The 26,410-nt window shown below is 38.6% G+C and overlaps 1 protein-coding gene across 2 annotated transcripts in view; it reads right to left on the bottom strand.

The window, feature by feature from the left end:
• MYO16 (myosin XVI) overlaps positions 1 to 26,410 on the bottom strand; it is a 609,548-nt gene that overhangs the window by 309,408 nt on the left and 273,730 nt on the right. For both annotated transcript variants that reach the window (XM_010384748.2, XM_010384747.2), the window contains exons 12-14: positions 24,974 to 25,039; positions 12,936 to 13,063; positions 8,066 to 8,171 (exon numbers count right to left, since the gene is read on the bottom strand). In XM_010384748.2, the coding sequence (XP_010383050.1) occupies positions 8,066 to 8,171; positions 12,936 to 13,063; positions 24,974 to 25,039 (300 nt within the window). The remainder of the gene's footprint in view (positions 1 to 8,065; positions 8,172 to 12,935; positions 13,064 to 24,973; positions 25,040 to 26,410) is intronic.

Genomic DNA, 26,410 nt, shown 5'->3' with positions numbered 1-26,410 from the left:
TTGGAAGGGAGGGAGTCATTTGAATTAATATAAGCAATAGTCGGAATGTATTTTACAATAATACATTTATTTAAACATCAGCATAGCACATTCCTTTGAATTCTTATTTACTTTCCACTCATACTCTTTTCAACCCTGACCCCCATTTGTCCTCCCTCTACTGTGCTTTGGCCTCACACCAACTATTCTCTCCCACAGGGCAGCAGCAAAACTCCCAGCTGAGCTGCTATGCCGCCTTTTCTCACTGCCCTGTGTTTTGTTGCAGACTGGCAAGTTTGTGGCTTTGCAATTGCTATGATCAAGCTCCTCAGACCAACTCTGGGGGCTGAAATTCTTCCTTGACACGCTTCCTTAAGCATTAACAGTAGAATAAAAGTCACTGCTTCTTCATCAATTGACTCTGCCTGTGAAGGTGATGGGGACCAGCAATTCTCCAAAATGGATGAAAATCTGGAGGGTTCAAGGGTGTCTCTGTCTTTCCTGATAGTTGCGTTCCATGCGGTTTCTGCGACAGCCACAGGAGGGAGCACAATAACACCTTATTGATACGTGGACTAGTTTTCCTGTTCTCTAGGGTTTCTAATAGTGCTTTTGGAGAACACTATCCTATTTTTTTAAGTGCTTTGATCCCATTCTTTTTTTAAATTTATTTTTTATTTTATTTTTTGAGACAGAGTCTCGCTCTGTCACCCAGGCTGGAATGCAGTGGTGTGATCTCAGCTCACTGCAACCTCTGCCTCCTGGATTCAAGCAATTCTCCTGCCTCAGCCTCTGGGGTAGCTGGGATTACAGGGGCATGCTGCCACGCCTAGCTAATTTTTGTATTTTTAGTAGCAGAGACAGGGTTTCACCATGTTAGCCAGGCTGGTCTCAAACTCCTGACCTCTCAGGTGATCCACCCACCTCCGCCTCCCAAAGTGCTGGGATTACAGGTGTGAGCCACCGCACCCAGCCACTTTGATATCATCACTTTTAAATTTCCTGGCCTCTGCTACATTAAGGAGTTGAATTAACCTGGAAGTATTTTATACTGTGAAAGATTATAAAACACTTTGATGCTAACCACAAATTAAAATATGCTACAAGTTGTGATAATAGTGAAGTATGTTAAAACTTCTGTGTTTGAAGTTTGAATTTTGGAGACAAACATATATTCATTCCTTACAAAAACTTTATGCTTTAGGTCTGTATATAATAACCTAATTTTAAAGATGATAAAAGTAAATTGATAGCAGTGATAATAGCAATGTTTTCTGGGAAAAAAATGAAATGGTAACTTCGTTTTTGTATCTTTTCCTATAATCTAACATGAAATCTGTAGTGATATACATACAGTGAAAACAGCACAATGATAGCACATTTTAAATAATAATATTACATTAAACAATGATTTTAAAAGTCTTAAAAATAGGATAATCTTTTAAAATATTGTGCTTCTAGTTATTCTGGTGTTGTGTCTGATCAGTAATGTGTTGATTATTATTGGAAAAACGACATTACAGGTAATTAATAACTTGTTCCCCAAACAGTCAATATAGGGAAATGGTTAAATGCATGTGCCTGGAAGTGAGGAGCTACCCCCACACCCCAACACTGCTACTGAGAAATCATGTAACACTGAGGAGGTCTTCTGAATTCCTCAAACCTCATTTGTCGTTAATTCTCAAGCAGGAATAACTCCTTCAGTGTTTTGTCAGTGTCTGCTGTGTAAAGCACTCAGCTTTACGTCTGGCACAGAGAAAACATTCAGCAAATAACAACAGTGAATTTTACTTTTGTGAATAGCAATAGGCAACATTACTGTCATGTTCACTATGTGCCAGGCAGTGTTTTAATGTGAGATGTGTCTGTGCTTGTGTGTTCTCTGTTAACTCTCGGAACCAGTGTATATTACACACTGCTTTATAACAAAAATGACATAGACAAAGTAGTTTTCCCAAGGCTCAAAGGTGGTCAACAATGAAGCTGGGAGTTGCACCCAGGTAGGCTGGCTTTCAGAATCACACACTTCACCGCCGCACTATGCAGTAATCGCTGCTGAAATACCAATGAAGGCATAAAAGGCATGAAATGAATATAAAACTACAACTACTTAACAAAATGTAAATACTCCACGGCATTCTTTCACTGTACATTGTCATCCATGAGTCAAGATTAAAACGCTAAATAAACTATGCAATAACCAGTTTTTATCTTTAATTAGCCATTTGGCCAATAGGTGGCACTAAATAAAGGTATTAAGAGAAATACTGAGTGAAACAAAACCGGCATTATTCCGCTGCTCACCTTGATTACAAAAACAATAATGACAACGTTGCACAGTAACAAAATTTAAATAAAAAATAAATGAAGAAAATCAAATATATATATTCTCAATATTTACTTATTCAAATCTTATTGACTTTTTTTCTATTTATAATGTATGGTATTTTTTCTACAAATTTATGTCCCTATAAGTTGTGGACTATTATGGCAGGAGTTAATCTACTGTCTTTTCTAAAAGTAAAAACTTGCTGCATCCTCAATAAAAAATATTAAATCAGGGGCCGGGCGCAGTGGCTTACGCCTGTAATCCCAGCACTTTGGGAGGCCGAGGTGGGTGGATCACGAGGTCAGGAGATCGAGACCATCCTGGTGAACATGGTGAAACCCCGTCTCTAGTAAAAACACAAAAAAATTAGCCAGGCGTGGTGGCGGGCGCCTGTAGTCCCAGCTACTAGGGAGGCTGAGGCAGGAGAATGGCGTGAACCCAGGAGGCGGAGCTTGCAGTGAGCCGAGATCGCCCCACTGCACTCCAGCCTGGGCCACAGAGCAAGACTCTGTCTCAAAAAAAAAAAAAAAAAAGTTAAATCAATCGATATCAGCCCACTAGTCTGCTCTCTGAAAGCTATTGCATAGTAAATGCTTATTTAGGTGATTTCAACAGAATTGAATATTCTTAAAGTTGAAATTCATTTGAGCCAGAGTTGGTGAAAGCTTCCTGAAACATGACTTTTCTATTCCAATAAATCTAATGTCATGGAGAACCCCCTGCTTCCAACGTTTGAAATTCAAATGCAGGGATTAGAAACCAAACAGCCCTTCCTAACTGCTCTTAAATGGCTCTGAAATTGTATGGGGGAACAAAGCCATGTCTGTGGTGATCGGGTTCCACCCATCCGTCTACCAGGGGTAAAGTGCACTTGAAGCACAGGACAAAGGCATGTGAGCTCAGGCAGGCTTTTAAGATGCGCCAAATGAGGTGTAAGACTGACAGAAATACTTCAGTCACGTCTCTTAAAAATAAGTTTTTGACCTGCGTATAATGGCCAAAAGTCATTTCTGGACCTCAGTGCTGCACTCTCTCACTTTCTAGTTGTTACCAACTAAATCTTTCTCCTCCCCTCTCTTCTCCCGAAACCTCCTTCAGGGAGAGTACTGTCTGCTGTGACAGTGTGAAACTTATAGTTTCCACCCAAACCCTTTCACTTTGGGTTCTCTTGCTCCCCATACTCCACTGAGATGGCAATCTTTATTTTAACAATGATGCCATTATTGTCAACCACAGGAACACTTTCTCTACTCCTCAGCGTCTGCACAATACTACACTGAAGACCACCCCAACACATCCTGACTGATATGGTTTGGCTCTGTGTCCCCACCCAAATCTCAAGTCAAATTGTAATCCCCACATGTTGAAGGAGAGACCTACCTGGTGGGGGGTGATTGAATCATGGAGGCAGTTTTCCCCATGCTGTTCTCATGATCATGAGGGCATTCTCACGAGATCTATGGTTTAAAACCGGCAGTTTCCCCCGCGCACGCTCTCTCTCCTGCCATCACGTAAGACATGCCTTGCTTGCTTCTCCTTCACCTCCTGCCATCACTGTAAGTTTCCTGAGGCTTCCCCAGCCATGCAGAACTGAGTCAATCAAACCTCCTTTTTTTTTTTTTAATAAATTTCCTAGTCTCAGGTAGTATCTTTGTGGCAGTATGAGAACAGACTAGTACACTGACTTTTACTTCTCTTCATTCTTTTACTACACATTATTTGATAACTGCTGATTCAAATGACCTCCAATGAGTATTTTCCTAGGATTCAAGGCAAAATTGTCTCCTTTAGAATGAACCAGGCTCTCTCCGTGGAATGTCCAGTTTGTGTGCTTGCTAACACCTGGTCCCGCCTGCCAGCATTCGCCATGTTGGCCTGTGTGATATTCCACAGTGGGGTCTCACAACCAAATATGGCTAAACCATGTCTCTAATCAGCTCATTGTCCTTTCCTCTTAGGGCCACCTAGTGAACTTTCCTTTCATCTTATCCTGACTTTCAAACATTCTACTAGATAGCTCCATAGATCAAGGCTGTTCAAGGATGTTCTTTTCTACTCATTTCCTTAATTCCATTTTCCTTTCAGGAAGTATAGGAAGTACTCACTTAATATCATCAATAAGTTCTTGGAAATTTCTACTTTAAGCAAAACAATGTGCCTTCTAATGCAACCAATTTTATCATAGACTAACTGATATAAACAAGAGTTAAGTTTTTACAGCAGACAGGAAATAGTTTTGCCTCAAGTCACAGTTTCCAAGAACCCATCAATGACATTGTGAAGATTTATCGTACTGGTTCATCTCTTAAATATACTTAATTTCACTAAACCCTCTAATTTTATAAAGATTTACAGTAAATGAAAAAATGTATTCAATGCTTGTATTTAATTCCTGTACATATACTCAGATGATTTACAGATATGATGGCTGATGATTTTCGTGAACATCTTGGACACTGAATGATATTCGTGTGGATAATAATTTAAAGGGAAACAATAAAACCATAGCTGACATGGAATTTAAGCCATGCTCAAACCTGGGCAATATTGTTTCATGAGACGAGAAGTCATTTATTTACGACATCTTTTATTTGTCATGAGGAGTGAATAAAACACACAAGTTAACTAGAATTAGTTTTACTTGAAATATGCACTGATATTGTAATCTGGACTCCCAGATGCCAATTGATTTGGGAGGGTTATATCTAACTGATCCAAAGGAATGCACTTTAGAATGTATTCGTTTGAACTAAAATTTAAAGCCAATTTACATAAGGTAATAGAGAATGCATTAAAGAAATTATACAGCCTGCTGTCTCCCAAATGATCATTTTAATAGATGACTGTTTATAACTTAGAGGGGAAACTATTGTTCCTTGTCATTATGATTAAGTCATCAGTTTCTGTCATTTCTGTTAGTTAACTTGAGGCTATTTTAGAACCATGTTGTTTTACATGTACTCTAACTCTTTTTTTTTTTTTTGAGAGGGAGTCTCGCTCTGTCCCCCAGGCTGGAGTGCAGTGGCACAATCTCGGCTCACTGCAAGCTCTGCCTCCCGGGTTTACGCCATTCTCCTGCCTCAGTCTCCCGAGTAGCTGGGACTACAGGCGCCCGCCATCTCGCCCGGCTAGTTTTTTGTATTTTTTAGTAGAGACGGGGTTTCACTGTGTAGGCCAGGATGGTCTCGATCTCCTGACCTCGTGATCCACCCGTCTCGGCCTCCCAAAGTGCTGGGATTACAGGCTTGAGCCACTGCGCCCGGCCACTCTAACTCTTAAGTGTCAGCTGTCAGGATATTAACGTATTTGAACAAAGAAGATAGGTTATGCTATTTTCCCAAGCTGACTCTCAATGTTAAATTATTTTGAGCAGCCAGGTGCAGTGGCTCACGCCTGTAATCCCAGCACTTTGGGAGGCTGAGGCGGGTAGATCACTTGAGGTCAGGAGTTCGAGACCAGCCTGGCCACCGTGGTGAAATCCCATCTCTACTAAAAAATACAAAAATTAGGCAGGTGTGGTGGCACATGCCTGTAATCCCAGCTACTTGGGAAGCTGAGGCAGGAGAATTGCTTGAACCTAGGAGATGGAGATTGCAGTGAGCCAAGATTGTGCCACTGTACTCCAGCCTGGGCAACAGAGCAAGATGCCATTTCAAAAAATAAATTATTTTGAGTTTGCTGTAGAATTATGCAGGTGCTCAATACAGTATGAGCTTAGTAAATGGTTATAAATTAAAGTCATTAATGAACACACATGATACCACAGATATTCAAAAAACTGATTAATTATGCACTCTTTTTAAAGAGAAAAGTCTACAGAATCAGACATAAGCTTAGGGATCTATTAGAGCTGAATAAATTTTAAAATTACTTACAATTCACAGGTATAAAATATGTAAAATCATACTAATTTATTAATTAAAAAATCAGTTATTCTCATTTCTAAATGAGGAATCAGATACTATAAATTTCCAGAACATGCCAAGTAACTACGACCATGGTAGAAATCACTCTACACTGTAGCAGCCAGATAAAAAAGCAGGTGACACAGAAACAAACACAAATAGCACAATATTCATTGTGCAGTATATTTCCGTATTTGTAACTTTTGAACTTTTAGATGGCATTGACTTAGGAAATGATTTAAGTGTAGCTGTCTTGCATGAATGTAATAAGACACTTTTAAATATAAAATTATGACTGAAATGCAGGTATCCTTCTGTAAAAGTGTGTACAGCCAGACACATGCCAGCATCAGAGGCACCTCAGTGGAAATTTCACACTGCATCAATATCACACTTTGAAATAAGTGCCAATAGAAAGTTTTATACTATTGTAACATGGTCTATGATGTGTACATGCATTATTTTTTGTCAAGGCAATGATATAGCACATATGTACATTATTTCTTGAATGTTATACAGATAATATTGATTTATTTATAGAAAATCTTATGTTCTGTTAGTATATACGTGGAATTGAACACGATTTTCCATATATGCATTTAGTGGTCTCTTGACCTGCGAGATAATAAACAAATTTTTTTAAACAAATGTGTCTTCCCTACACTTGAATGAAAAATCAAAGGTTGTAAAAAAAGGAAGAGAGGCAGAAAAATCCCACTATCTAACAAAAGCAGGGCAGGTAAGAAAAACTGAAGAAAATGTCAATGTTGGTTCTGTAAATCACATACAAGGAAACACACACAGGCCAAATGTACAGTCTCCTGATGACATACAAATGGTTTGTCCACATTAAATGTATTTGATAATGTAAAGTTAACTAAGGAAGTTAACTTAGGAAACTGGGGATAATTGAATGTGTCTCCTATACTGTCACAATACTTATTTTAGTGTATTCATGTATTCCCCACATAGAAACTGAGCTTCTCCCATGCTGTTGAGACAGCATCTCTGAATTCGAGGGACAGGCACTGGGAAGTCACTTTATATTAATAGATGCTTGTGGAATGAGAAAGCAAATGAATGAGACTGCATGGGCCAGGCTGAGAGGGATACATGCTCAAAGGTGACTTCAGCATAGAGTAAGAGGAAGGGGATTTAGTGTTCTAAGATTAGAGAAGCAATAATTTCTGGCCAGCTCCCCAGAATGTCCTAACACACTAAAGTACACTTCCTTTTCCTTTTCTTTTCTTTTCTTTTCTTTTTTTTTTTTTTTTTTTGAGATAGAGTTTTGTTCTTGTTGCCCAGCTGTAGTGCAATGGCGCGTCTCAGCTCACTGCAAACTCTGCCTCCCAGGCTCAAGCAATTCTCCTGCCTCAGCCTCCCGGGTAGCTGGGATTACAGGGACCTGCCACCACACCTGGCGAATTTTTGTATTTTTAGTAGAGACAGGATTTCACTATGTTGGCCAGGCTGATCTTGAACTCCTGACCTCAGGTGATTCATATGCCTCAGCCTCCCAAAGTGCTGGGATTACAGTCATGAGCCCCTGTGTCCAGCCTCAAAGTGCACTTTCTTTGTGAACAATATCTACCTATATTACATGTTTTAGATCCAACTATTCAGAGCAAATACAAAAAGAAAGTATGTACAAGATATTTTAAATATGTAAAATAAATAAATGTTCACTTCAACAATATTAATTTGAACCCAAGCTCAATAATTTTTTATTCTTTATTTCCACAAATTTTGACCCCCTTGTGTCTATTATGATGTCCCCTCCCCTATTTGTAAATGACAATTGACTGAACATCTTCATTCACATATTTGCCAACCCAAACAAAAAACTTACATGTTTGAATCTGGAATCCAGCATGGCCCTGCTGGAGGCAGCCCTGCAGGTGAGGTGTCTTATGATTTGTTTGCTGGCTTCAGACTTTCCTGATCCCCTTTCTCCACTAAGGAAAACAGAGAGGAAAAACGTAAGTTTGAAGGAACTTTGTTCCTTTGAACAAGCTTTGATCCTTTGAAGCTACTTTGAAGGAACAAGTAAAAATATTAACTGGAGATATTTCTCAGACACAGAAATGGGGAGGGAACGGCATATTAACTTGCAATGAGTGTGGTCTATGTTCACACTTCAGTTTGATGCATTTGTCTGAAATACCTGGTATATGTTTACTGTGTCATGTCCCTGATGGTGTTTCAGATGCTGGCATTACAAATAAATATGACACAAGTTCTGCCATTCAGTATCTCACAGGGTAGAACCACCTAGGGTAGGTGAATTATGCCAGAATGGTGTGAGGCTGAGAAGGAAGACATAACCGACTTGACTCAGCTTAGCAAGTCAACATAAAGTGAGGCCATCCCATGACAGCACGCTGTGTTGAGACATGCAGGCTCACACTTGGCCTTGGGAAAGCTGTTCATGCTTCATGGGCCTTACAGGAAAGACATTACCTCTTCTGTGGAAAAGCTGTGAAATCTTTCTGCGCATTCCTTCTCTGTTCTTTGAAATGAAGGTAAAGTACATAGCTACGAAAACTAAGGCAGTAAGGTCTTCAGATGTGGATCTCTCAGCAGATCCTAAACCTGACCTGGTTACGTTTCCTTTTCAGCTTGCTTTCGGTTCTGCTGTTCTCTAGTTTGCATTTTTCTTTAATCTAGGAACGATCACTGAACTTTTTATTTATAATGGCATCACTTTTGATACATCCCAGGCATTCTTCATTAACTCACCCAGTTTTTACAAATGGTAAATATTCTATTCCTGACACTAGATGACATAGGATTAACATAAAATTCCAACACAGTAATTACTATTTCACAGTGATCTGCTCTACAATAAAGTTATTACTTCACCCAGATGAAAAACTCATAAAAATCGCCTTTACTTTTCTGGTAACCAGAAAAACTTTTCAAAGCCCTTTTATGAGTGCTTCCTTGGTTTTCTGCGGGGAAACATCTCTTTTCACAAAGTTGATTAAAAGTGTTTGCCAGAAAAGAAGTTGAAATTTAATTATTTTCTTAAGGTGTCGAGTCGTTAATGGATGCTTCCATTCACTTGTGCAGACTTTTGAACTACTGGGGCCTAAGAGTGTCAACAAATGAGGTACTAAGTTAACATTAGAAAACAAAATGAAATTTTTTCTGGTTTGGTACTGAGTTTTGGGACAACCATTCCAGGAATATTTGCGTTTTGATTGCTAAATCTTCAATTACCCTTTGTAAGTGCTCGTTTTGAGACACAATCGACACTCAATAATGACCTATAAACAACTTATTAAGTTGAATTTCAAATGGCTAATTTTATCCTATTAGTAAAAACGGAGAAAGCATGTATCTTAGTCCACACAATCAAGGATGCGGCAAAGCTGTATGAAAGCACACACAGTTTTGAAAGTAAGAGAATCACTAAAATAGTAAGTCCTAGTAACCACAGGTGTGCTCTTCAATTCTGTATATCAGGACGAGCGATACCGAAAGGAGTTTGCCAGCTTGCTTCAGGCAGACAGTCAGGGAGGTCCCTGGAGAACCTCCAACCCGCCCCACAAGTGCTTACATCAGATGTTTTCCGCAGATAAGGGAATTTGCACTCGGGGCTTTGCCTACACAAGCCCGCGGTGGAAAACTTCGTTCCTTAACACACGTGCAGCAAGGGGAATAAATCGATATGGAGCCGCTCAGTCTAAGCATGCGCACTGGAAGGACGGGGGGTGGAGCCAGCAGGAATTTGCACTATAAGCCCCAGTATTCAACTAAGGGGGCATCCGGCACCCTGCTTTCAGGACCCCTCTCTGCTGAGAGCTTCCCTTTCGTGTAATAAATTCTACTCCACTCACTCTCTGGTGTCCGCACGCCTAGTTTTTCCAGGGCAAGAACCCGGACCTAGCTGAGCTAAGGAGCAAAATCCTGCATCAGCACCTTCTTGAAACTTGAATGAAGAGAGATTTTTTCAAAATAAGGGGTTGATACATGGAATCATTAGCTTTAAAAAAATGACCCAAAGGAAAACTAATTCTGCAGAATATTAATGAGTTCTACTGGATAAAAAGTTCCATGAGCAAATACATGTGAAAACTGTTGGGTTAAACTAAGATAAACGGGGTTCTTCACCGAAACAACTGCCTGGCCGCTGTGCGTCCTCTCCCAGGCGGACCCCCAAAGAGCCTCGGCCCGCTGGTTCCTCGTTTTCTCCCCTCAGAGCCTTCCTAGGACCCACACTTTCAACAACTCACCTAGAACAGCTGCAATGGTCATCCTAGAATTAAGTGGGAGCACTCAAATTTACGTAAATTCTAAAGAAATAACTAATACATAGAAATAATCTAGTCTAGGGTCTGGCACCCAGTAAACTCTCAATAAACATTAGTTGTTATTGTCAACAGTATTACACACTCCCTATCTCACCAATTTACAGTGCTTTTTCTAAGCAACTTTTTAAAAGTTTTTCCCTATTTATCAAAGGAAGAGCAGGAAACTAGACAGATAAAGCAGACAAAAATAGGGTTGCCTGAGTCTAGAATGGGTGGAAGCTCCCATCTCTGTGCCTTTCTCATCCTTGAGTCTAGAATGAGTGGAACGGTCAGGTGCACTAGCTCACACCTGTAATCCCAGCACTTTGGGAGGCCAAGGCAGGTGGATTGCCTGAGCTCAGGAGTTCGAGACCAGCCTGTCCAACATGGTGACACCCCGACTCTACTAAAAATACAAAATTAGCCAGGCATGGTGGCACGTGCCTGTAATCCCAGCTACTTAGAAGGCTGAGGCAGGAGAATCGCTCGAACCCAAGAGGCAGAGGTAGCAGTGAACTGAGATCGTGCCATTGCACTCTAGCCTGGGCAACAAGAACGAAACTCCATATCAAAAGAAAGAATGGGTGGAAGCCCCTGCTCCCGTGCCTTTCTCATCCTTGAATCTAGAATGGGTGAGAGCCCCTGTCTCAGAGCCTTTCTCACCCTTGTGTCTAGAATGCGTGAAAGCCCCTGTCTCAGAGCCTTTCTCATCCTTGAGTTTAGAATGGGTGGAAGCCCCTGCCTCCATACCTTTCTCATCCTTGTGTCTAGAATGGGTTGGAGCCCCCACCTTGACGCCCTTCTCATCCTTGTGTCTAGAATGGGTTGGAGCCCCCACCTTGACGCCCTTCTCATCCTTGTGTCTAGAATGGGTTGGAGCCCCCACCTTGACGCCCTTCTCATCCTTGTGTCTAGAATGGGTTGGAGCCCCCACCTTGATGCCCTTCTCATCCTTGTGTCTAGAATGGGTTGGAGCCCCCACCTTGACGCCCTTCTCATCCTTGTGTCTAGAATGGGTGAGAGCCCCTGTCTCGGCATCTTTCTCATCCTTGAGCCTAGAATGGGCAGAAGCCCCTGCCTTGGCGCTTTTCTCATCCCTGAGTCTAGAATGGGTGGAATTCCCTGCCTCAGCGCCTTTCTCATTTTTGAGTCTAGAATGGGTGGAATCCCCTACCTCCGTGCCTTTCTTATCCTAGAGTTTAGAATGGGTCGAAGCCCCTGCCTCAGCACCTTCCTCATCCTTAGGATGCTTCTGAACCCAGCACGAAAACAACTGCTAGCACGCTGCTTTGAAAACTGGAAAACTAAAGTGTGCACCCATCAGTCTGTGCCTCCATCCTCCATAGAATTTTTGATAAAATGCATATAAACATATAAGTGCTCATTTTAATATTTAAATAAGCCTTTTGAATTCTATCCAGGTTCTGACTTTACACCATTTTCATTTCACTTTCACTTGAGTTGTGTGCTACTGTACTTATGCGTTCAGTTCCAACCAGCACTACTGACAACAACTAAGGCACCGCCGTGAGTATTTCCGGAGGTTTCCCTCCCTCGCAGAAGTTTGGCCAAATATAAAACATAGGTCTCTGATGCAGATTTTAACATTTAAATGTTTCTTTAGTTTTCTATTAATTTATGAGTTAAATCTAGCATTACATTTCAAATTCAAAAAATATTTTGGGCCAAATGCGGTGGCCCATGTCTGTAATCCCAGCACTTTGAGAGGCTGTGACAAGAGGATCACTTGAGCCCAGGAGTTTGAGACCAGCCTGGGTAATATAGTGAGATCTCACCTCCACAAAAATTAAAAAATTAGCCAAGTGTGGTGCCATGTGCCTGTAGTCCCAGCTATTTGGGAGGCTGAGGTAGGAGGATCACTTGAGCCTGGGAGGTCGGCTGCAGTGAGTTGTGATCATGCCACTAAATTCCAGCCTGGGTGACAGAGTGAGACCCTGCCTCAAAAAAAAAAAAAAAAAATTTAGGAAGTAGAATTCAGTGAACTGTGAGCAAAGGTAAATAACAAGAAACAGGCTGAGAAACCTTTGGAAAGAAAGAAAATTGTATTTGGGGCAGCCCTGGATTTTGAAGAACAGTGGCTTAGGTTCACTAATATTGGAAGTTTTTCTTTCTTCATGTTTTCTTAGGTTCAAAAGCAAAAACTTTTTATCTAAGCTTTAAATCTTGAAACGGAAATGAGTTTCAGGTTAACTTTGTTAATATTGATCCAGCTACACTTGGGGCTATTCCTAGTAGCCAAGATGTTTCTCCTTTGTAACGAGTCAAATGTACTTATTGCAAAGATATACTGGACCTCAAAGTGCTGAGAAAGTAAATAAAGGTAAACCATGGGAAATTAGGACATCTTCACTGGCAAGCCCATGGCAAACCTGAGTGTGGCAGACAAGGTTGAGGGGGACTCACCTGAGGATGAAACACTGAGGTCGCTGCTCCTGGAAGAGCTGGTGAAAGGCTCTCTCCACACAGGAGAAGAGGTGAGGAGGCAGCGAGGAACACAGCTTCCCTGAGGAGCTGAAATACAGCTGGGACACCTGGAAAACAGGGCAGCAGCAAGCAGAAAACCTGAGTGAAAAGGCACCAGGATTCCTCATCCCATAATGAGAGTGACTTATGTCCAAGATACAGAAGTGAATGAATTTCTAATTCTGAATCTCATTGGCATGTAAAAACATTTGTAAAATTACACCCTTCTCTGCACATTTTCAGCATGCATAATGACAAAATGGAGGCTTATACTTTATCCTTCATTACTTGGTCCACAGGCTTTAATTATTCTGCTGTCTTTAAGAAGAACAACTCACAAAAAAAATGTAGTTTAATAGATATCTGTGCAGTAAGCTGAAACTGTGGTAATTTATATCAAATACAATTTCTCTCAGCAGTATTTAATTTCAATACCATAAGACAGCCAAGGTTTTAAACTTGAATGTGAGAGGCCGTTGCAGCTGAAATGCATGTAAGTTTACAAATTTCTCAGAAAAACAAAAAAAAGTAATTAATTTTAGAGAAACGGTGATTTACAATTATTGCCATAATGATTCATTTCCAGTATTTTTACTCCTTTTGAATTTCTAGTAAATTCCATTACTTTAGAATAAAAACTCAAGAGTAGGAAGACTTCTTAGCTGTGAAGAAATCAAAGTTATTTTTTATTTTGCAAAATAACTGGCCTACATCTTCAAAGATGTCAAGGTCAGAAAAGTCAAAAGAAGACTGCAGAACTGGTCCAGACTGAAGGAGAGTCAAGGGCATGATGGTTCAAAATGCAACATGCAATGCTGGCCTGAATCTCTGGCTCTATGGGCATTACTGGGACAATGGGAAATCTTGAACAAGGTCTCTTGATTCAGTGACAACAGTGCATCAGTAATAATTTTCCCATTTCGATGACTGTATGGAGTTGACATAGGAGAATATCTTTGTTTAAATACCCAGTAAACATATTCAAGGTTGATGGAACTACGTGCCAGCAAAGTATCTTAAAATGGTTGGTGTTAAAAGTTGCTTGTACAATTTATCTACACATTTTACAGACATTTAAAATTATAGCAAAAATAATTTTTAAAGTAGAATAAATGATTCATGATGAGAGTTAACTGGATGAATCTCACAATGTTGAGTATGACGGGTCAGATACGTAACAGAACACACTATATGTTTTCACTTACGTCGAGTACAAACACAGGTGACCAATCCTTGCTGTTAGAAGTTAAGTGGGCAGTAGCAGGGGAACTGTTAGTGTTTAAGGGGCTTCTGGAGTGTTTATAACTTTCTGGAGCTGAGTACCACCCACCTGCACAGTTAACAACATAAGCACTTTCCTACAAACATTACACCTCAACCAAAACTCCAGAAAACTAAAGTCATCACACAGTGTGGTGCTGGTGCAAAGACTAGATATATGGATCACAGATCACTTGAAACAGACTAGAGAATTGATGAAGATGAAACGGGAGAGTTCCCTAACTCTGCCCATAGCATGTGTGACAGGGGTGTGGCTCATCTGTTTGGCCACTGTGTGTTCTCAATCCCCTTATGGGAGGAGGAGCATGTAGATGGGATGTGCAGGAGCTGGGGCCAGCACCTTTGGGCTCTGGCCCCCTAGTAGCATCTAGGGGTGGGTGCCTGCAACTTCTGAAGCCCAAGTGGGCATGTGTTACAGTGTGCTCTTTTAGCTTTGCCATGTATGAACAGCTTAAGTGTTAAACAGTTCAGTGGAGCTTCTGCAATTTTTCTAGGGCAGAGGGCCAGTGTGACAGCTTTCTGTATCCTAAGCTCTTGTCTGGCATCCAGGAAAAATCAGATCACACATGGACTTGAAGGATGGTGAATACAGGGTTTTTACTGAGTGGTGGAGGTGGCGCTCAGTGGGATGGATGGGGAGCTGGAAAGGGGATGGAGTGGGAAGATGATCTTCCCGGCAGTTTGGCCATCCAATGGCCAATCTCTTCTCCAATCATCCCCAGCTGAACTCTCGACATTCAGATGCTCCTTCTCTTCTCTCCTTCTCTGGCACTCTTCTGCTCTTCTGTTCATCTGCTTGTGGAGCCTGGTGTTTGGGGACACCGGACTGGGGGGCATGGTGGGCCAAAGGCAACTTTTGGGCATGAAAACAGGAATACCTGTTCCCATTTAGGGCTGTGGGTTTCCAGGTTTGAGGGTGGAGCCTTTGCTGGGGAACTGCTCTCTTCTACCCAGTATCTCCCTACCTCCTGTCCATATCAAACAGTGTATGACCAATCAGGCTGCACTACCTCTCAGTGGTAAAGGGTGCTGCTGAGATGACTGATTGTCTATTTGTAAAGAAAACAAGTGTTGATCTCTATCCCATAGCATGTGTAAAAATTACTTATAAGTGAATTTAAATCCCAAATATGAGCAGCAAAGTTTAAAGCATTTTTACAAGCATATAGAATGACACTCTTATGATTTGTATGTAAACAAGGAAATAGGATTCAAAAATATAAATTATAAAGAGAATGATGGAGCAATCTCAATACATTAAATTTAACAAGCCCTGGTCAACCATATAATGATAAAAAATAAGCAAAGACAGAGAGGTGTATAAGCTGTGCATATAATCAGTAGGTCAGCAGCAATTTATAACATATTCCTACGAATCAATTTAAAAATGGAACAATAATAGAAATTTGGGCAAAAAATATGAACTAAAAAGATGGAAAATAAATGGGAAAGGATAGAAAGCTCTCTGGTGCTATTTCAAACTATAAGATGCTATATTACACACAAAAGCCTAGCAGAATTAATCACAGTTTAGTCATAATGATAATAATAGCCTACAGGCACTCTGTGCATGGTGCTGTCCTCAGCATCTCACAGGCACTCACTCATGCAGTCCTCTAGAACCTATGTCTGGAGTCAGATAAGTATTTTTATGTTTACAGGCAAGAGAATTGGTGCTAACAGAAGTCAGTGACTGGCCCAAGGGGACAGGGCTAGGTGGTGTCAGAGCTTGATTTCCAAATGAAGCTGGAAAGCATTTGGGCTGGGAAAACATGTCTATACTACTGAATCTTGTAGTTGTAACTAATTGGAAGAATTATCTGGCAATATCTTCTAAACTTGAAGATTCATATTCAACTGGGAATATCTCTGTTTAAACTCTCAAACATGAGCAAAGCGAGAATTTATAAAACAATTCTTAGGACTCTTTGTAAGAGCAGAAAATACAGAAATTAGTTAAAAGTCTATAATAAAGATTAATAGACAAATATAACTTGTTGTGTGTCATTACAAGAAAATTCTAGAGGGACTTTAGAATAAATTAGGTCTAAAATTTTCAAGATGGAAAATTTTTGAAAGCATGAGGGCTGATAAACAGCTTTTTTGTAAAAGAATACAGTTAATGACTGGGAGCAGTGGCTCACATCTGTAATTCCAGCACTTTGGGAGGCTGAGGTGGGCAGATCGTGAGGTCAGGAGATTGAGACCATCCTGGCTAACTCGGTAAAACCCCATCTCTACTAAAACTACAAAAAATTAGTGGGCGTGGTGGCACACACCTGTAGTCCCAGCCACTCGGGAGGCTGAGGCAGGAGAATCACGTGAACCTGGGAGGCGGAGGCTGCAGTGAGCTGAGATCGTACCACTGCACTCCAGCCTGGGCAACAGAGTAAGACCTCATCTCAAAAAAAAAAAAAAAAAAAAAAGAATATAGTTACTATGTCATGAGTTAATTAAAATATAGAAAATAGCAGTATACCCACTTTTTGAATTTATATATGTGTTCACATATATAGTAAACATATGAAACACTGGATGGAAGGATAATAACTTCAAGATAACCATTATCACCACTTATGAAAATAAGTAGGTTGAAGTGGTATTTACCCTGTGTTTATAGAACAGTATGTCATCTATCTAATCTAAGACATCATACAATTAAAACATACTGTTATTTTTTGTACCACTCAGAAAATAAGTGTTACAATTAAATTAGGACACAGTGTTTTCTTACCACACCCTTACGGCTGCATCCCAATCACAAAAGTATATGTGAAAAAAAATACAGCACTTTTAATTTTAAATGTTTTTAAAAGAGATATGAAACCAATATGCATGGTGGGCACACAACTGTCTGTTGCATTCTGCTTGACCTTTTTTCATTTTTAGTTATTCCAGAAGTTGCAATGAATATTAAGAAGAATTAAATGATAGTGATATACACATTATAATTCATAAAACTAAGGAGTTTTAGTCCAGCTTCATTTTCCAGCAGATCCAATTTCTATGCTTGTTGGAAAACCTAACTACACTATTTCACTTCTCCCCAAGTTCAGCATAGACTTAGACTCTAATTTGACAAAATGTTTTTCAACTCTCTATTTTGTAAATGAGAATTTCATTAGATGTTCAACAGACACAAGAGATAGCCTGGATCATGTATCCATCTGTGTGTACATGGAGTTCATTTCTCTTTCTCACTATCTATTTTTTTGTTTTCATTTTTTTGAGACAGGGTCTCACTCAGCTGCTCAGGCTGGAGTGCAGTGGCCGAAGTATAGATCACTGCAGACTCCATCCCCTGGGGTCAAGCAATCCTCCTGCCTTAACCTCCCACATAGCTGGGACTACAGGTGCATACCACCACGGCTGGCTAGGGTTTTTAAATTTTATTTATTTAAATCTGTTTGGGCTTAGATATTGTCTTTATGCCAAGTTTTACTAGAGAGTAGATGTGGGTGATGAGCTTTGAGTATCTAAAGAAAGTTATTTGCTGATGAACTCATAACCTCTCTCAGCTCCCCTTTCATGTAAATCTCTTTCCTATGCAGTGTTACAGTTCATGTTGTGGAACAGTCCATTGCTACCACCTGCAACACATTGCTTGATGCTGATTCTATGCTTTATACATAATATAATTATGGAAATAATAATGACAGTGAAATTCTATAAAACCTTGAGGATTTCTGCTTATGCAGTCCCTTTTTTCTGAGTGACTGACAAGCCATCTAACTTTTTTATTGGTTACCATTCTCATTGTTAATATTGCACATTCTCATTGGGTCCAGCGAATAGCATCAGGGCCAGCCACTTCCTTCCCCACCTGTCTTTTCTCTTCACTTCACTGTCTTCTTTCCTTATCTGTATCATTTGAAACAAGAGGATTCTTGGTCAGGGGATATTTTAAGCACTCCATTTTAGCTCATAGGTGAGATGACAAGAGCTCAGCCTTGCTAATCGCTGATGGACTCTGGTTCCAGGGAATAAGTTCCTTCCTTCTTAATGGATAAAGTCCCTCCTTTTCTTCACTGGTCATTACACTTCTCAATAAACCAGCAACAGATTGCAGAATCCTGCCACATTCATTTCTACAGCCACCAATGCTTCCACAGCTTACGAGAGAGCCATTGAGCCACTGGCCCCCATCTCTGGCGAGCCTAGAAACTTTGTGGAACCTCCCAGATGCCAATGGCTCCAAGTGCCCCGGGCTGCTGGTTTTGCACTATGCTATGAACATCTCACTCTGTAGGCCTGTGTAAGTGTCCTACTTGTTAACTGTATACCTATCTATAGGTGATGTATTTTGAGAAAATATGTGTTTGTGTTTACAAAAATCACATATAATAATACTAATAATGAAACTGTCTGCCTCTGGGCGCAGCACTTGTGCTGCTGAGAGAAGCCTGCCAAGCATTCACTCTGGAGCTGCATGACCTGGACATTAACACTAGCTCTGCCACTCATGGGAAGACTTTAGAAAATCTGCTTAACCTCAAGTCTCAGCTTATTCAACTGCAGAGTCGAAATAACAATTCTTATACTGTTTTGCCTGCCTTTTGAGATGGAATGTGATAATACATGTAAAGCTATTTGAGGCAGTTCTGCCATGTAATAAGCACTCAACAATGGCAGCTGTCTTCATTTCCTAGAATTTCAAATATTATAGTCTTTTAACTTCTCACTCACATCAAATTGCATGGTTCATTTCTCTAAATAGTCCTACATATTTTTTAAACCCCATAATGTGGCTCTAGACCATTCTTCTGCTCATCAGAATCTTACTAATTTTTTAAGATTTGCCCTGATCACATTTCTTTTTCATTGTGATACTTATTTTTAAAAAAACCTGATAGGATTTATTCCCTTCTAACCTCTTGACTTACCAATTAGGACTACACACCCTCAATACAGCTATTTAATTATTGTCCTCAGCTCCAAGTGAAGTATGTGATTTTTTCATTGTTATTTGTGTTTTGTCTCTAGCACATCTACACAGTGCTCAAGAATGGGACACTCTAAGTATCTAAGGCAATGTATTTTCTTATAGAATCAACAGATGTTTGTTGGCTTGATGATGCATTTTTGTTTCTGATTTTAAGTTTGCTTTTTTGTAAAGCCCATGCAGGAAGATCCAGCTCCTTTCTATTTTCTCTTTCTCCCCTACATGTAACATGTTTAAAATGAATGATATTACGTGTCTTCAACATAAACAGGCAGCACAATAATGGACCCTGTCCTGGTTGGTTGTACTTCCTATGGAACTGCCTGCTGACTCGCCACTGTGACCCGAATCCTGGCAGTGGTGGTTGTTAGCATCAGATCAGCACTGCTGTGGCAGAAAGCAGTCTAACTGGGAGGCCTGCCCGCTGCCTTGTGTAGACATCAGTCTGGAAATGAAGTTTGCCTCAAGAGAGTTCTATGTCCATGATTAATAACTTGCTAGAAATAAAAATGAATATTATGCAAAGGCTTAATATAACAGAGTTCATGATAATGAAATAAAACTAAAATGCAGATGTTATATGTGAATTTCTTTTTAAACATGAAACAGAGAAGTCATTCTCCTGGTCTTTGTAATCTTTATAGATATAATTATATTTAATGTTTTTTTTTTCTTGTAAAGTAATCGGCTGGGAAGAAACCCAAATATTTGAACAAAATTTGTCATTTAAAGCAACAGATATAATACAATGATAACTACTAGAAACAAAAAGAAAGTTTTGTTATATGGCCTAAGGACAAGATCATTTTAATGAATACCCGATAGGTGACTACTTGATATTATTTACTAGGCACTAATATTGCTACAGGGAATAACCACTAATACAATGTAAAATATATGTCCTTATAGCAACCTAATATCTTTTATTTTATGGGTTGTTACCTATAGACAAGGAGAGCACAAACTATTTGATTCTACATAATGGATGTCAAGTCCAGAAGGACTAGACACTTTCACCTTTTCTTATGACCTATAAAAAGCAGGTAATTTTACTGTAAGCTGTATATCAGTGCACCTTTTACCTGATATATTTTTTTGTATTTATTTTCCATTTTTTCCATTTTCGTTTTAAGATGGAGTTAGAAATGATAAATATAAAAGGTGGTCTGTGTGTATATACATATATATGCAAATTCATTTTATAAAATCATAATACTTACATATTAAATACTTAATTCATATACAGAAACATATTTAGATTTTATTTATATTAATAATTGTATAAATTATAAGTTGCATTAGCTATTTTCAGTTTTAATAAACTATTCTGGTAATGATCTCAATGTATTATCTTATTCTTACATTAATAAATAAATATGTCTCTTAATGTGTTTCTCCTTTTCTCTATGAATGTGTATTTCTGAAAAAACTGCAAATGCAACATATAATTTGAAGCCATAATACCACTATAGTGTCAACACTTTAAAAAACAAACACACCACAAGTTAACAGTTTTTTTCCCAGCACAAGATACAATATAGTATGACAAGTTGTGTCATACTATAAAAAATTGTTATGTTAAATTTTGGCTAATACTTAAAACTTTCTGTCTAGATCCATAGAAGCATCCAAATAAGACTAATTTTTTTAACTTTTCATTCAATTATTCAAAGCTGACTTTTGTCTCACTGTTAATGCTTATTAAGTCTACAATCAACTGTTACCATAAACATAAGCCAGAAATAATATATTAATTGTAACTTTAAATAGGGTGTGTTTCTTTGTCTTTCCTCTCCCACCCCTTGATGCATACATAATTCAAAATTTAAAGGCATGAAACGCCAAACTAACCTAGGTATTTGAGGGCAAATGATCTTCTGACACAAATGCAATAAAAACAGATGTATTCTCCTTCACAGCTGTCATGAAGCAGCTACTATCAGTCACATTGTCCTAACCATGAACAATTACAAAGACTGGATAAAATACAAATCAAGCATCGAATGGCAGGGATAGTAAAATCAGCAAAGCAGCAATGACTGAGGGAGCTCGTAGAAAATCAGGATGCACCGGGCCACACGGGATCTTTTCCATGCCCTCCTCCCAGCACACACTGCCGCTGTGCTGAGTGTCTCTCAGCAGCATCACAGAAAGTCAGCCTAAGTGTCTCATGCTCAGCAGAGATTTGAGCAGCCTCACACAGTACTGGGGAGACACAAATCCAAGTTCAGGGTTTAGAAACACAGGAAAGCCAAAGGAATATCAGCCCAACTTTTCACCTGAGTCCAGTAAGGTGGCTCCCCTTTTCGAAGGGAGGCCGGGCGCGGTGACTCGTGCCTGTAATCCCAGCACTTTGGGAGGCTGAGACGGGCGGATCACGAGGTCAGGAGATCGAGACCATCCTGGCTAACACGGTGAAACCCCGTCTCTACTAAAAAATACAAAAAACTAGCCGGGCGAGGTGGCGGGCGCCTGTAGTCCCAGCTACTCGGGAGGCTGAGGCAGGAGAATGGCGGGAACCCGGGAGGCGGAGCTTGCAGTGAGCTGAGATCCGGCCACTGCACTCCAGCCTGGGCGACAGAGCGAGACTCTGTCTCTAAAAAAAACAAACAAAAAAAATTAAACGAGACTTCACAGGGTCAAGGTAGTTTGTCTACAACTTGTGTGCCCACTAGGAGGAACAGTCAAATCTTCTTGGAAGGAAGATAACATCTTCCTAGACCCTACGGTTTTTTTATATCGGAAGTTCAATATTCCATCAAAAATCTCCATGGATGTCAGTAAATATATCCATATATGTAAAACACACACACACACACACACACACACACACACACACACACACAGAGTCACATAGTAGAAACAGACCTCAATATTAGAGTCATAAGACACAGGATTAAAAAATATCATGTTCAAGAAAATAAGTGGCAAGATGAAGGCGAAGAATTTCACCAGAAGCCTGGAAACTCTAAGAGTATAAAATTGAAAAAAATCACATAACAGACATCAGCATTTTAAGGAATGATTCATGAATCATTCCCTAAAGTTTATCAGCAGATTCAAAACAACAGAAAAGATCATTTAAAATATGGCCAATTATCCAGACTGCGGCCAAAGAGAAACAAAAGTAGAAAACAAAGATTCATACAGTTTATATTTTTATAGACTTTCTACATATATACATATATCTAGATTTTTACAGAAAGAAATCACAAATAGATAATACCTTAAACTAATTGACAATGAAGTTATGAAATATCAAAATATCATACATGTAGAATTCAGTGAAGCTACTTTTAAAGTAAAATTTAAAAGCCCCAAATACTTATTTTACGAAAGGCAGGAAATCAAGGATATATCTATATAACATAAACAATAATCGAATTATACTCAAATTAGAAAGAAGGAAATTTTAAAAACTCAGAAAACTCACAAATTACCAACATATGGAATAAAAAGAAGTCACTCAAAAATTCTACAAATATTAAAAAGAGAAATAGAACTAAGAATATTTCTATGCCTAAAACTCTTAAAGATTAAATGTAACTAACATAATTTTTTAGAAATGCAATCATTAAAAACTAGCACAGAAAGAACATGAACTGTCCTATGTATGTCAAAGAAATTAAATCTAGAACTAAAACCTTCTCACCAAGAAAATACCAGGTCTTAATGGTTTCAGTTGTGAATTCTTCTAAACATTTAGGAGAGAAACAATACATACAATGTATGTATACACTTTGATGTACCAATTCCACTCTTTCCAACAAAAGAAATACAGTATGTTATCAAAAAAATTTTGTGAAGATGTTCATAGCAGTAATATTCTTGCTTCAAAAGACAAAATCTCCATCAATAGTTAATTAAACTGCCATATATCCACAAAAGGAAATGTTATACAGCAATACAAAAGAAAATAACCTATTGTACTTATTGTATTGCGACACACAAAAACATGGGTGAATCTACCTTCCATAATATTGAAAGGAAGCAGCCAGGTACAGAGAAAGATAGTCTGCGAGATTTCACCCACATAAAGTTCATCCATGCAAAGCGGAGGGTGACAGTAGTCAGAATTGTGCTGTCTTTTGGGGAAGTATGTCATGTTTGAGACACGGCATGGGAGATATCTGTAATCCTACTAATGTTCTATTTCTTCACCTGCATGATGGTTTTTAGAGTGTCACAACTTTTATAAATTAGTTGAACAGGAGATTTAATATTTGTATGCTATGCAATATTTATATTATACTTCAATACACATATTCACAGAAATATTAATTAGGACTCAACAAAGTGAAAGATACAGAACTGAGCTTTTTCTCAAAACCATTTAATAACCACATATCAGATTAATTTCAGTCCTTGGATGAAACTCCTGAAATGAGCATGGGTGAATCCCTTGCTCTAGCGTCTCATGCTCACACACACCATTAGATTACACAGGGTGAGGCTGGCACAGGATTGGGAGGAAGGAGGAGGGTAGGCAGTTTCAACATAGCTTTAAAGTAACCATGGCACTGACTTTTTAATTTAATTTAATTTTACTTTATTCTATTTGGAGACGGGATCTCAATCTGTCTCCCAGGCTGGAGTGCAGTAATGCAATCACAGCTCACTGCAGCCTCAACCTCTTGGGCCCAAGTGATCCTCCTGCCTCAGCCTCCTGGGTAGCTGTAACCACAGGCACACACCACCATGGCTGGCTAACTGTTTTTTCATTTTCTTTTCTTTTGTTTTGTGTGTGTGTGTGTGTGTGTGTGTGTGTGTGTGTGTGTGTGTGTGTGTTTGTTTGTTTGTTTTTTTTGTTTTTTTTTTTTGTTTTTTGTTTTTTTTGTAGATATGGGTGTCTCATTATGTTGCCCAGGACGGTCTCAAACTCCTGGCCTCAAGTGATCCACCAGCCTTGGTCCTCCAAAGTGCTAGAATTACAGGCATGAACCACTAAGTTCAGCCAGAATTGACTTTTGATAAGATGGGTGGAGGGTGGGGTGGTGGATGCGCTCTTGAACTTTTTCTGTGAAAATACATATTTGATTTCCTAGGAAGTTGGAGGAATTTCTCATTTTCTCTCTCCTCTCTGTCCTCCTCCCTGCCCGCAACACCTATGAGTGAGCCCCAGCTTCAGGAACATATACCCACTCCCTGCCTCCTGGTTTTGGGCAGGCTCCCGTTCCCTATTGGTGGAACCAGCCTTGTTTTTACACAAAAATCAGCTCCTATGATATAGTATTTTTGACCCATTTCTACTACTGCATTTTCAATTGATTGGAATAATTTTCTACAAGCAATTTCTCTTTGAATTTTTGGGGCCTCATAATTAAACTGGCAAGTCATTTGGGAAAATGTAAACATGCGACATCAACCTTTTTTATACCCATTGTTTTAACATCATAGAACTCTTCAGACATAAGTCATGTGTCCAAATAAAGGCTCTAAGCCAAATGATCTTGAGTTAGTCAAGAATGTATGGAAAATATATTTATATATTATTTAATCTTAGAAATCTGTCTAATGGCTATAGTCATAAACAAATTACACATTTTAAGTGCAAAGAAACATTTTGATAAAATAACTCTGATTTTCAAAATTGCCTCAAAATGAACTAAAGTCACTACAATGCAATCATTCAATTCAGAATTTTAAAAAGGTTTTTAGAAGTTTGCTTTGTTTTTATTAGTCATTTGATACAAATATGCATGACTAGAGCATATTACTCTACATTATTCAATGATATTTAAAATTTTGTACTCACCATGGAAGAATAAATTGGAAGTTCCTTGTATGGATTAACAAGCAAAAGAATGTCCCCAATGAATGTCTGTGAAAAAAGGGATGCAAACAGTTCATTATTCATATAAATAGCATCTTTAAAAACACAAATCATACAATTTAAAAGCCATTGTATGAAATATAAAAAATAAGAAAAATCTACTTTAATATTTTGTAACTTTTTAATATTTCATAATGTTTTTAAGTTTGGAATTAAAAATATTAAATGAATTAAATAATTCAAAATAAATAAAACAGGCTTTATTTCACTGAGCATATGAGAAATGTAATAGTTAAATTCTAAGAATTTCTTTTCTTAAAAGATTCTGTGAGAACCAAACAATGAAAAAATATAGACTTAAAACATATGACAAAATACCTATGAAAAAGTCAATGGGGTAACAAATTCTGTTATTCTGCTACAGAATAATAAACTGCATAAGAGAGAAGTTAGTAAAGCACAATTATCAAATAAAATACTTTGTTTCAATTAAAAAGTCACAATGAGATACAAAGGCACAAAGTACAGATGGAACAAATAAAAATAATAAAATGGTAGATTTAAACCCAAACAACAGCAACCACATCAATTGTAAAGGTACCAAATAGTCCAATTAAAATGCAAAGATTATAAATTGTATTAAAATATGAAAGATGACTACTTTAAAGAGAAACATCCTAAACATATAGAATAAAAAAAAAAGGAAAAGAGTGAAGCAAGGTATGCATGCAAACAATAATAACAGCAAAGAAGATGACTATGGAAATAATTAATTTATAGAAAATGTGCTTTTGGAAGCAGTACCAGAAGTAAAAAGAAACATTTCACAGTAAAATGATAAATCAATCAGGAAGAAACAACATTTCTAAATTTCCAGGAGACTAAAATCTAGCATCATATATATAAAGAAATAACATATAAGGAGAAAAACGTGAGTTAACAATGATAGTGAAACATTTTAACCATTTTTCTTAGTAATTCATGGAACAAGCAGACAAAATTTTAAAGTAATAATTACTGCATTGACCAATTTATTTATATAAAACACTGTTACTGACAAGTTGAACACTGGCTTGTTTCCTTAAACTTTAAAGATTTGAGTCACACAGAGTATGTTCTATTACAGTAGAATTAGGATAGAATATTGTCTCCCGAACTCTGTGTGAAGGGTCTTTATGTCATCCACCAGAAAACTAATTCCAAATAAATGTTTATCCTTTAAAAAAAGAATAGTGTATTGTATGTTAAAAATTAGCTAAGAGAGCAGAGTTTTGGTGCTCTTACTATAAAAGAAAAAGGTAACTATGTGAGGTGATGGGTATGTTAATGTGCTTAACTGTAGAACTCATTTCACTAACTGTATGTACATTGAAGCATCATGGGCAGGGGCAGTGGCTCCGGCCTATGATCCCAGCACTT

This window comes from Rhinopithecus roxellana, chromosome 18 (genome assembly GCF_007565055.1).
Source record: "Rhinopithecus roxellana isolate Shanxi Qingling chromosome 18, ASM756505v1, whole genome shotgun sequence".
Lineage (NCBI taxonomy): Eukaryota > Metazoa > Chordata > Mammalia > Primates > Cercopithecidae > Rhinopithecus > Rhinopithecus roxellana.
Note: the sequence above shows the minus strand (reverse complement) of the source record. Positions and strands in the feature narration are given on the sequence as shown.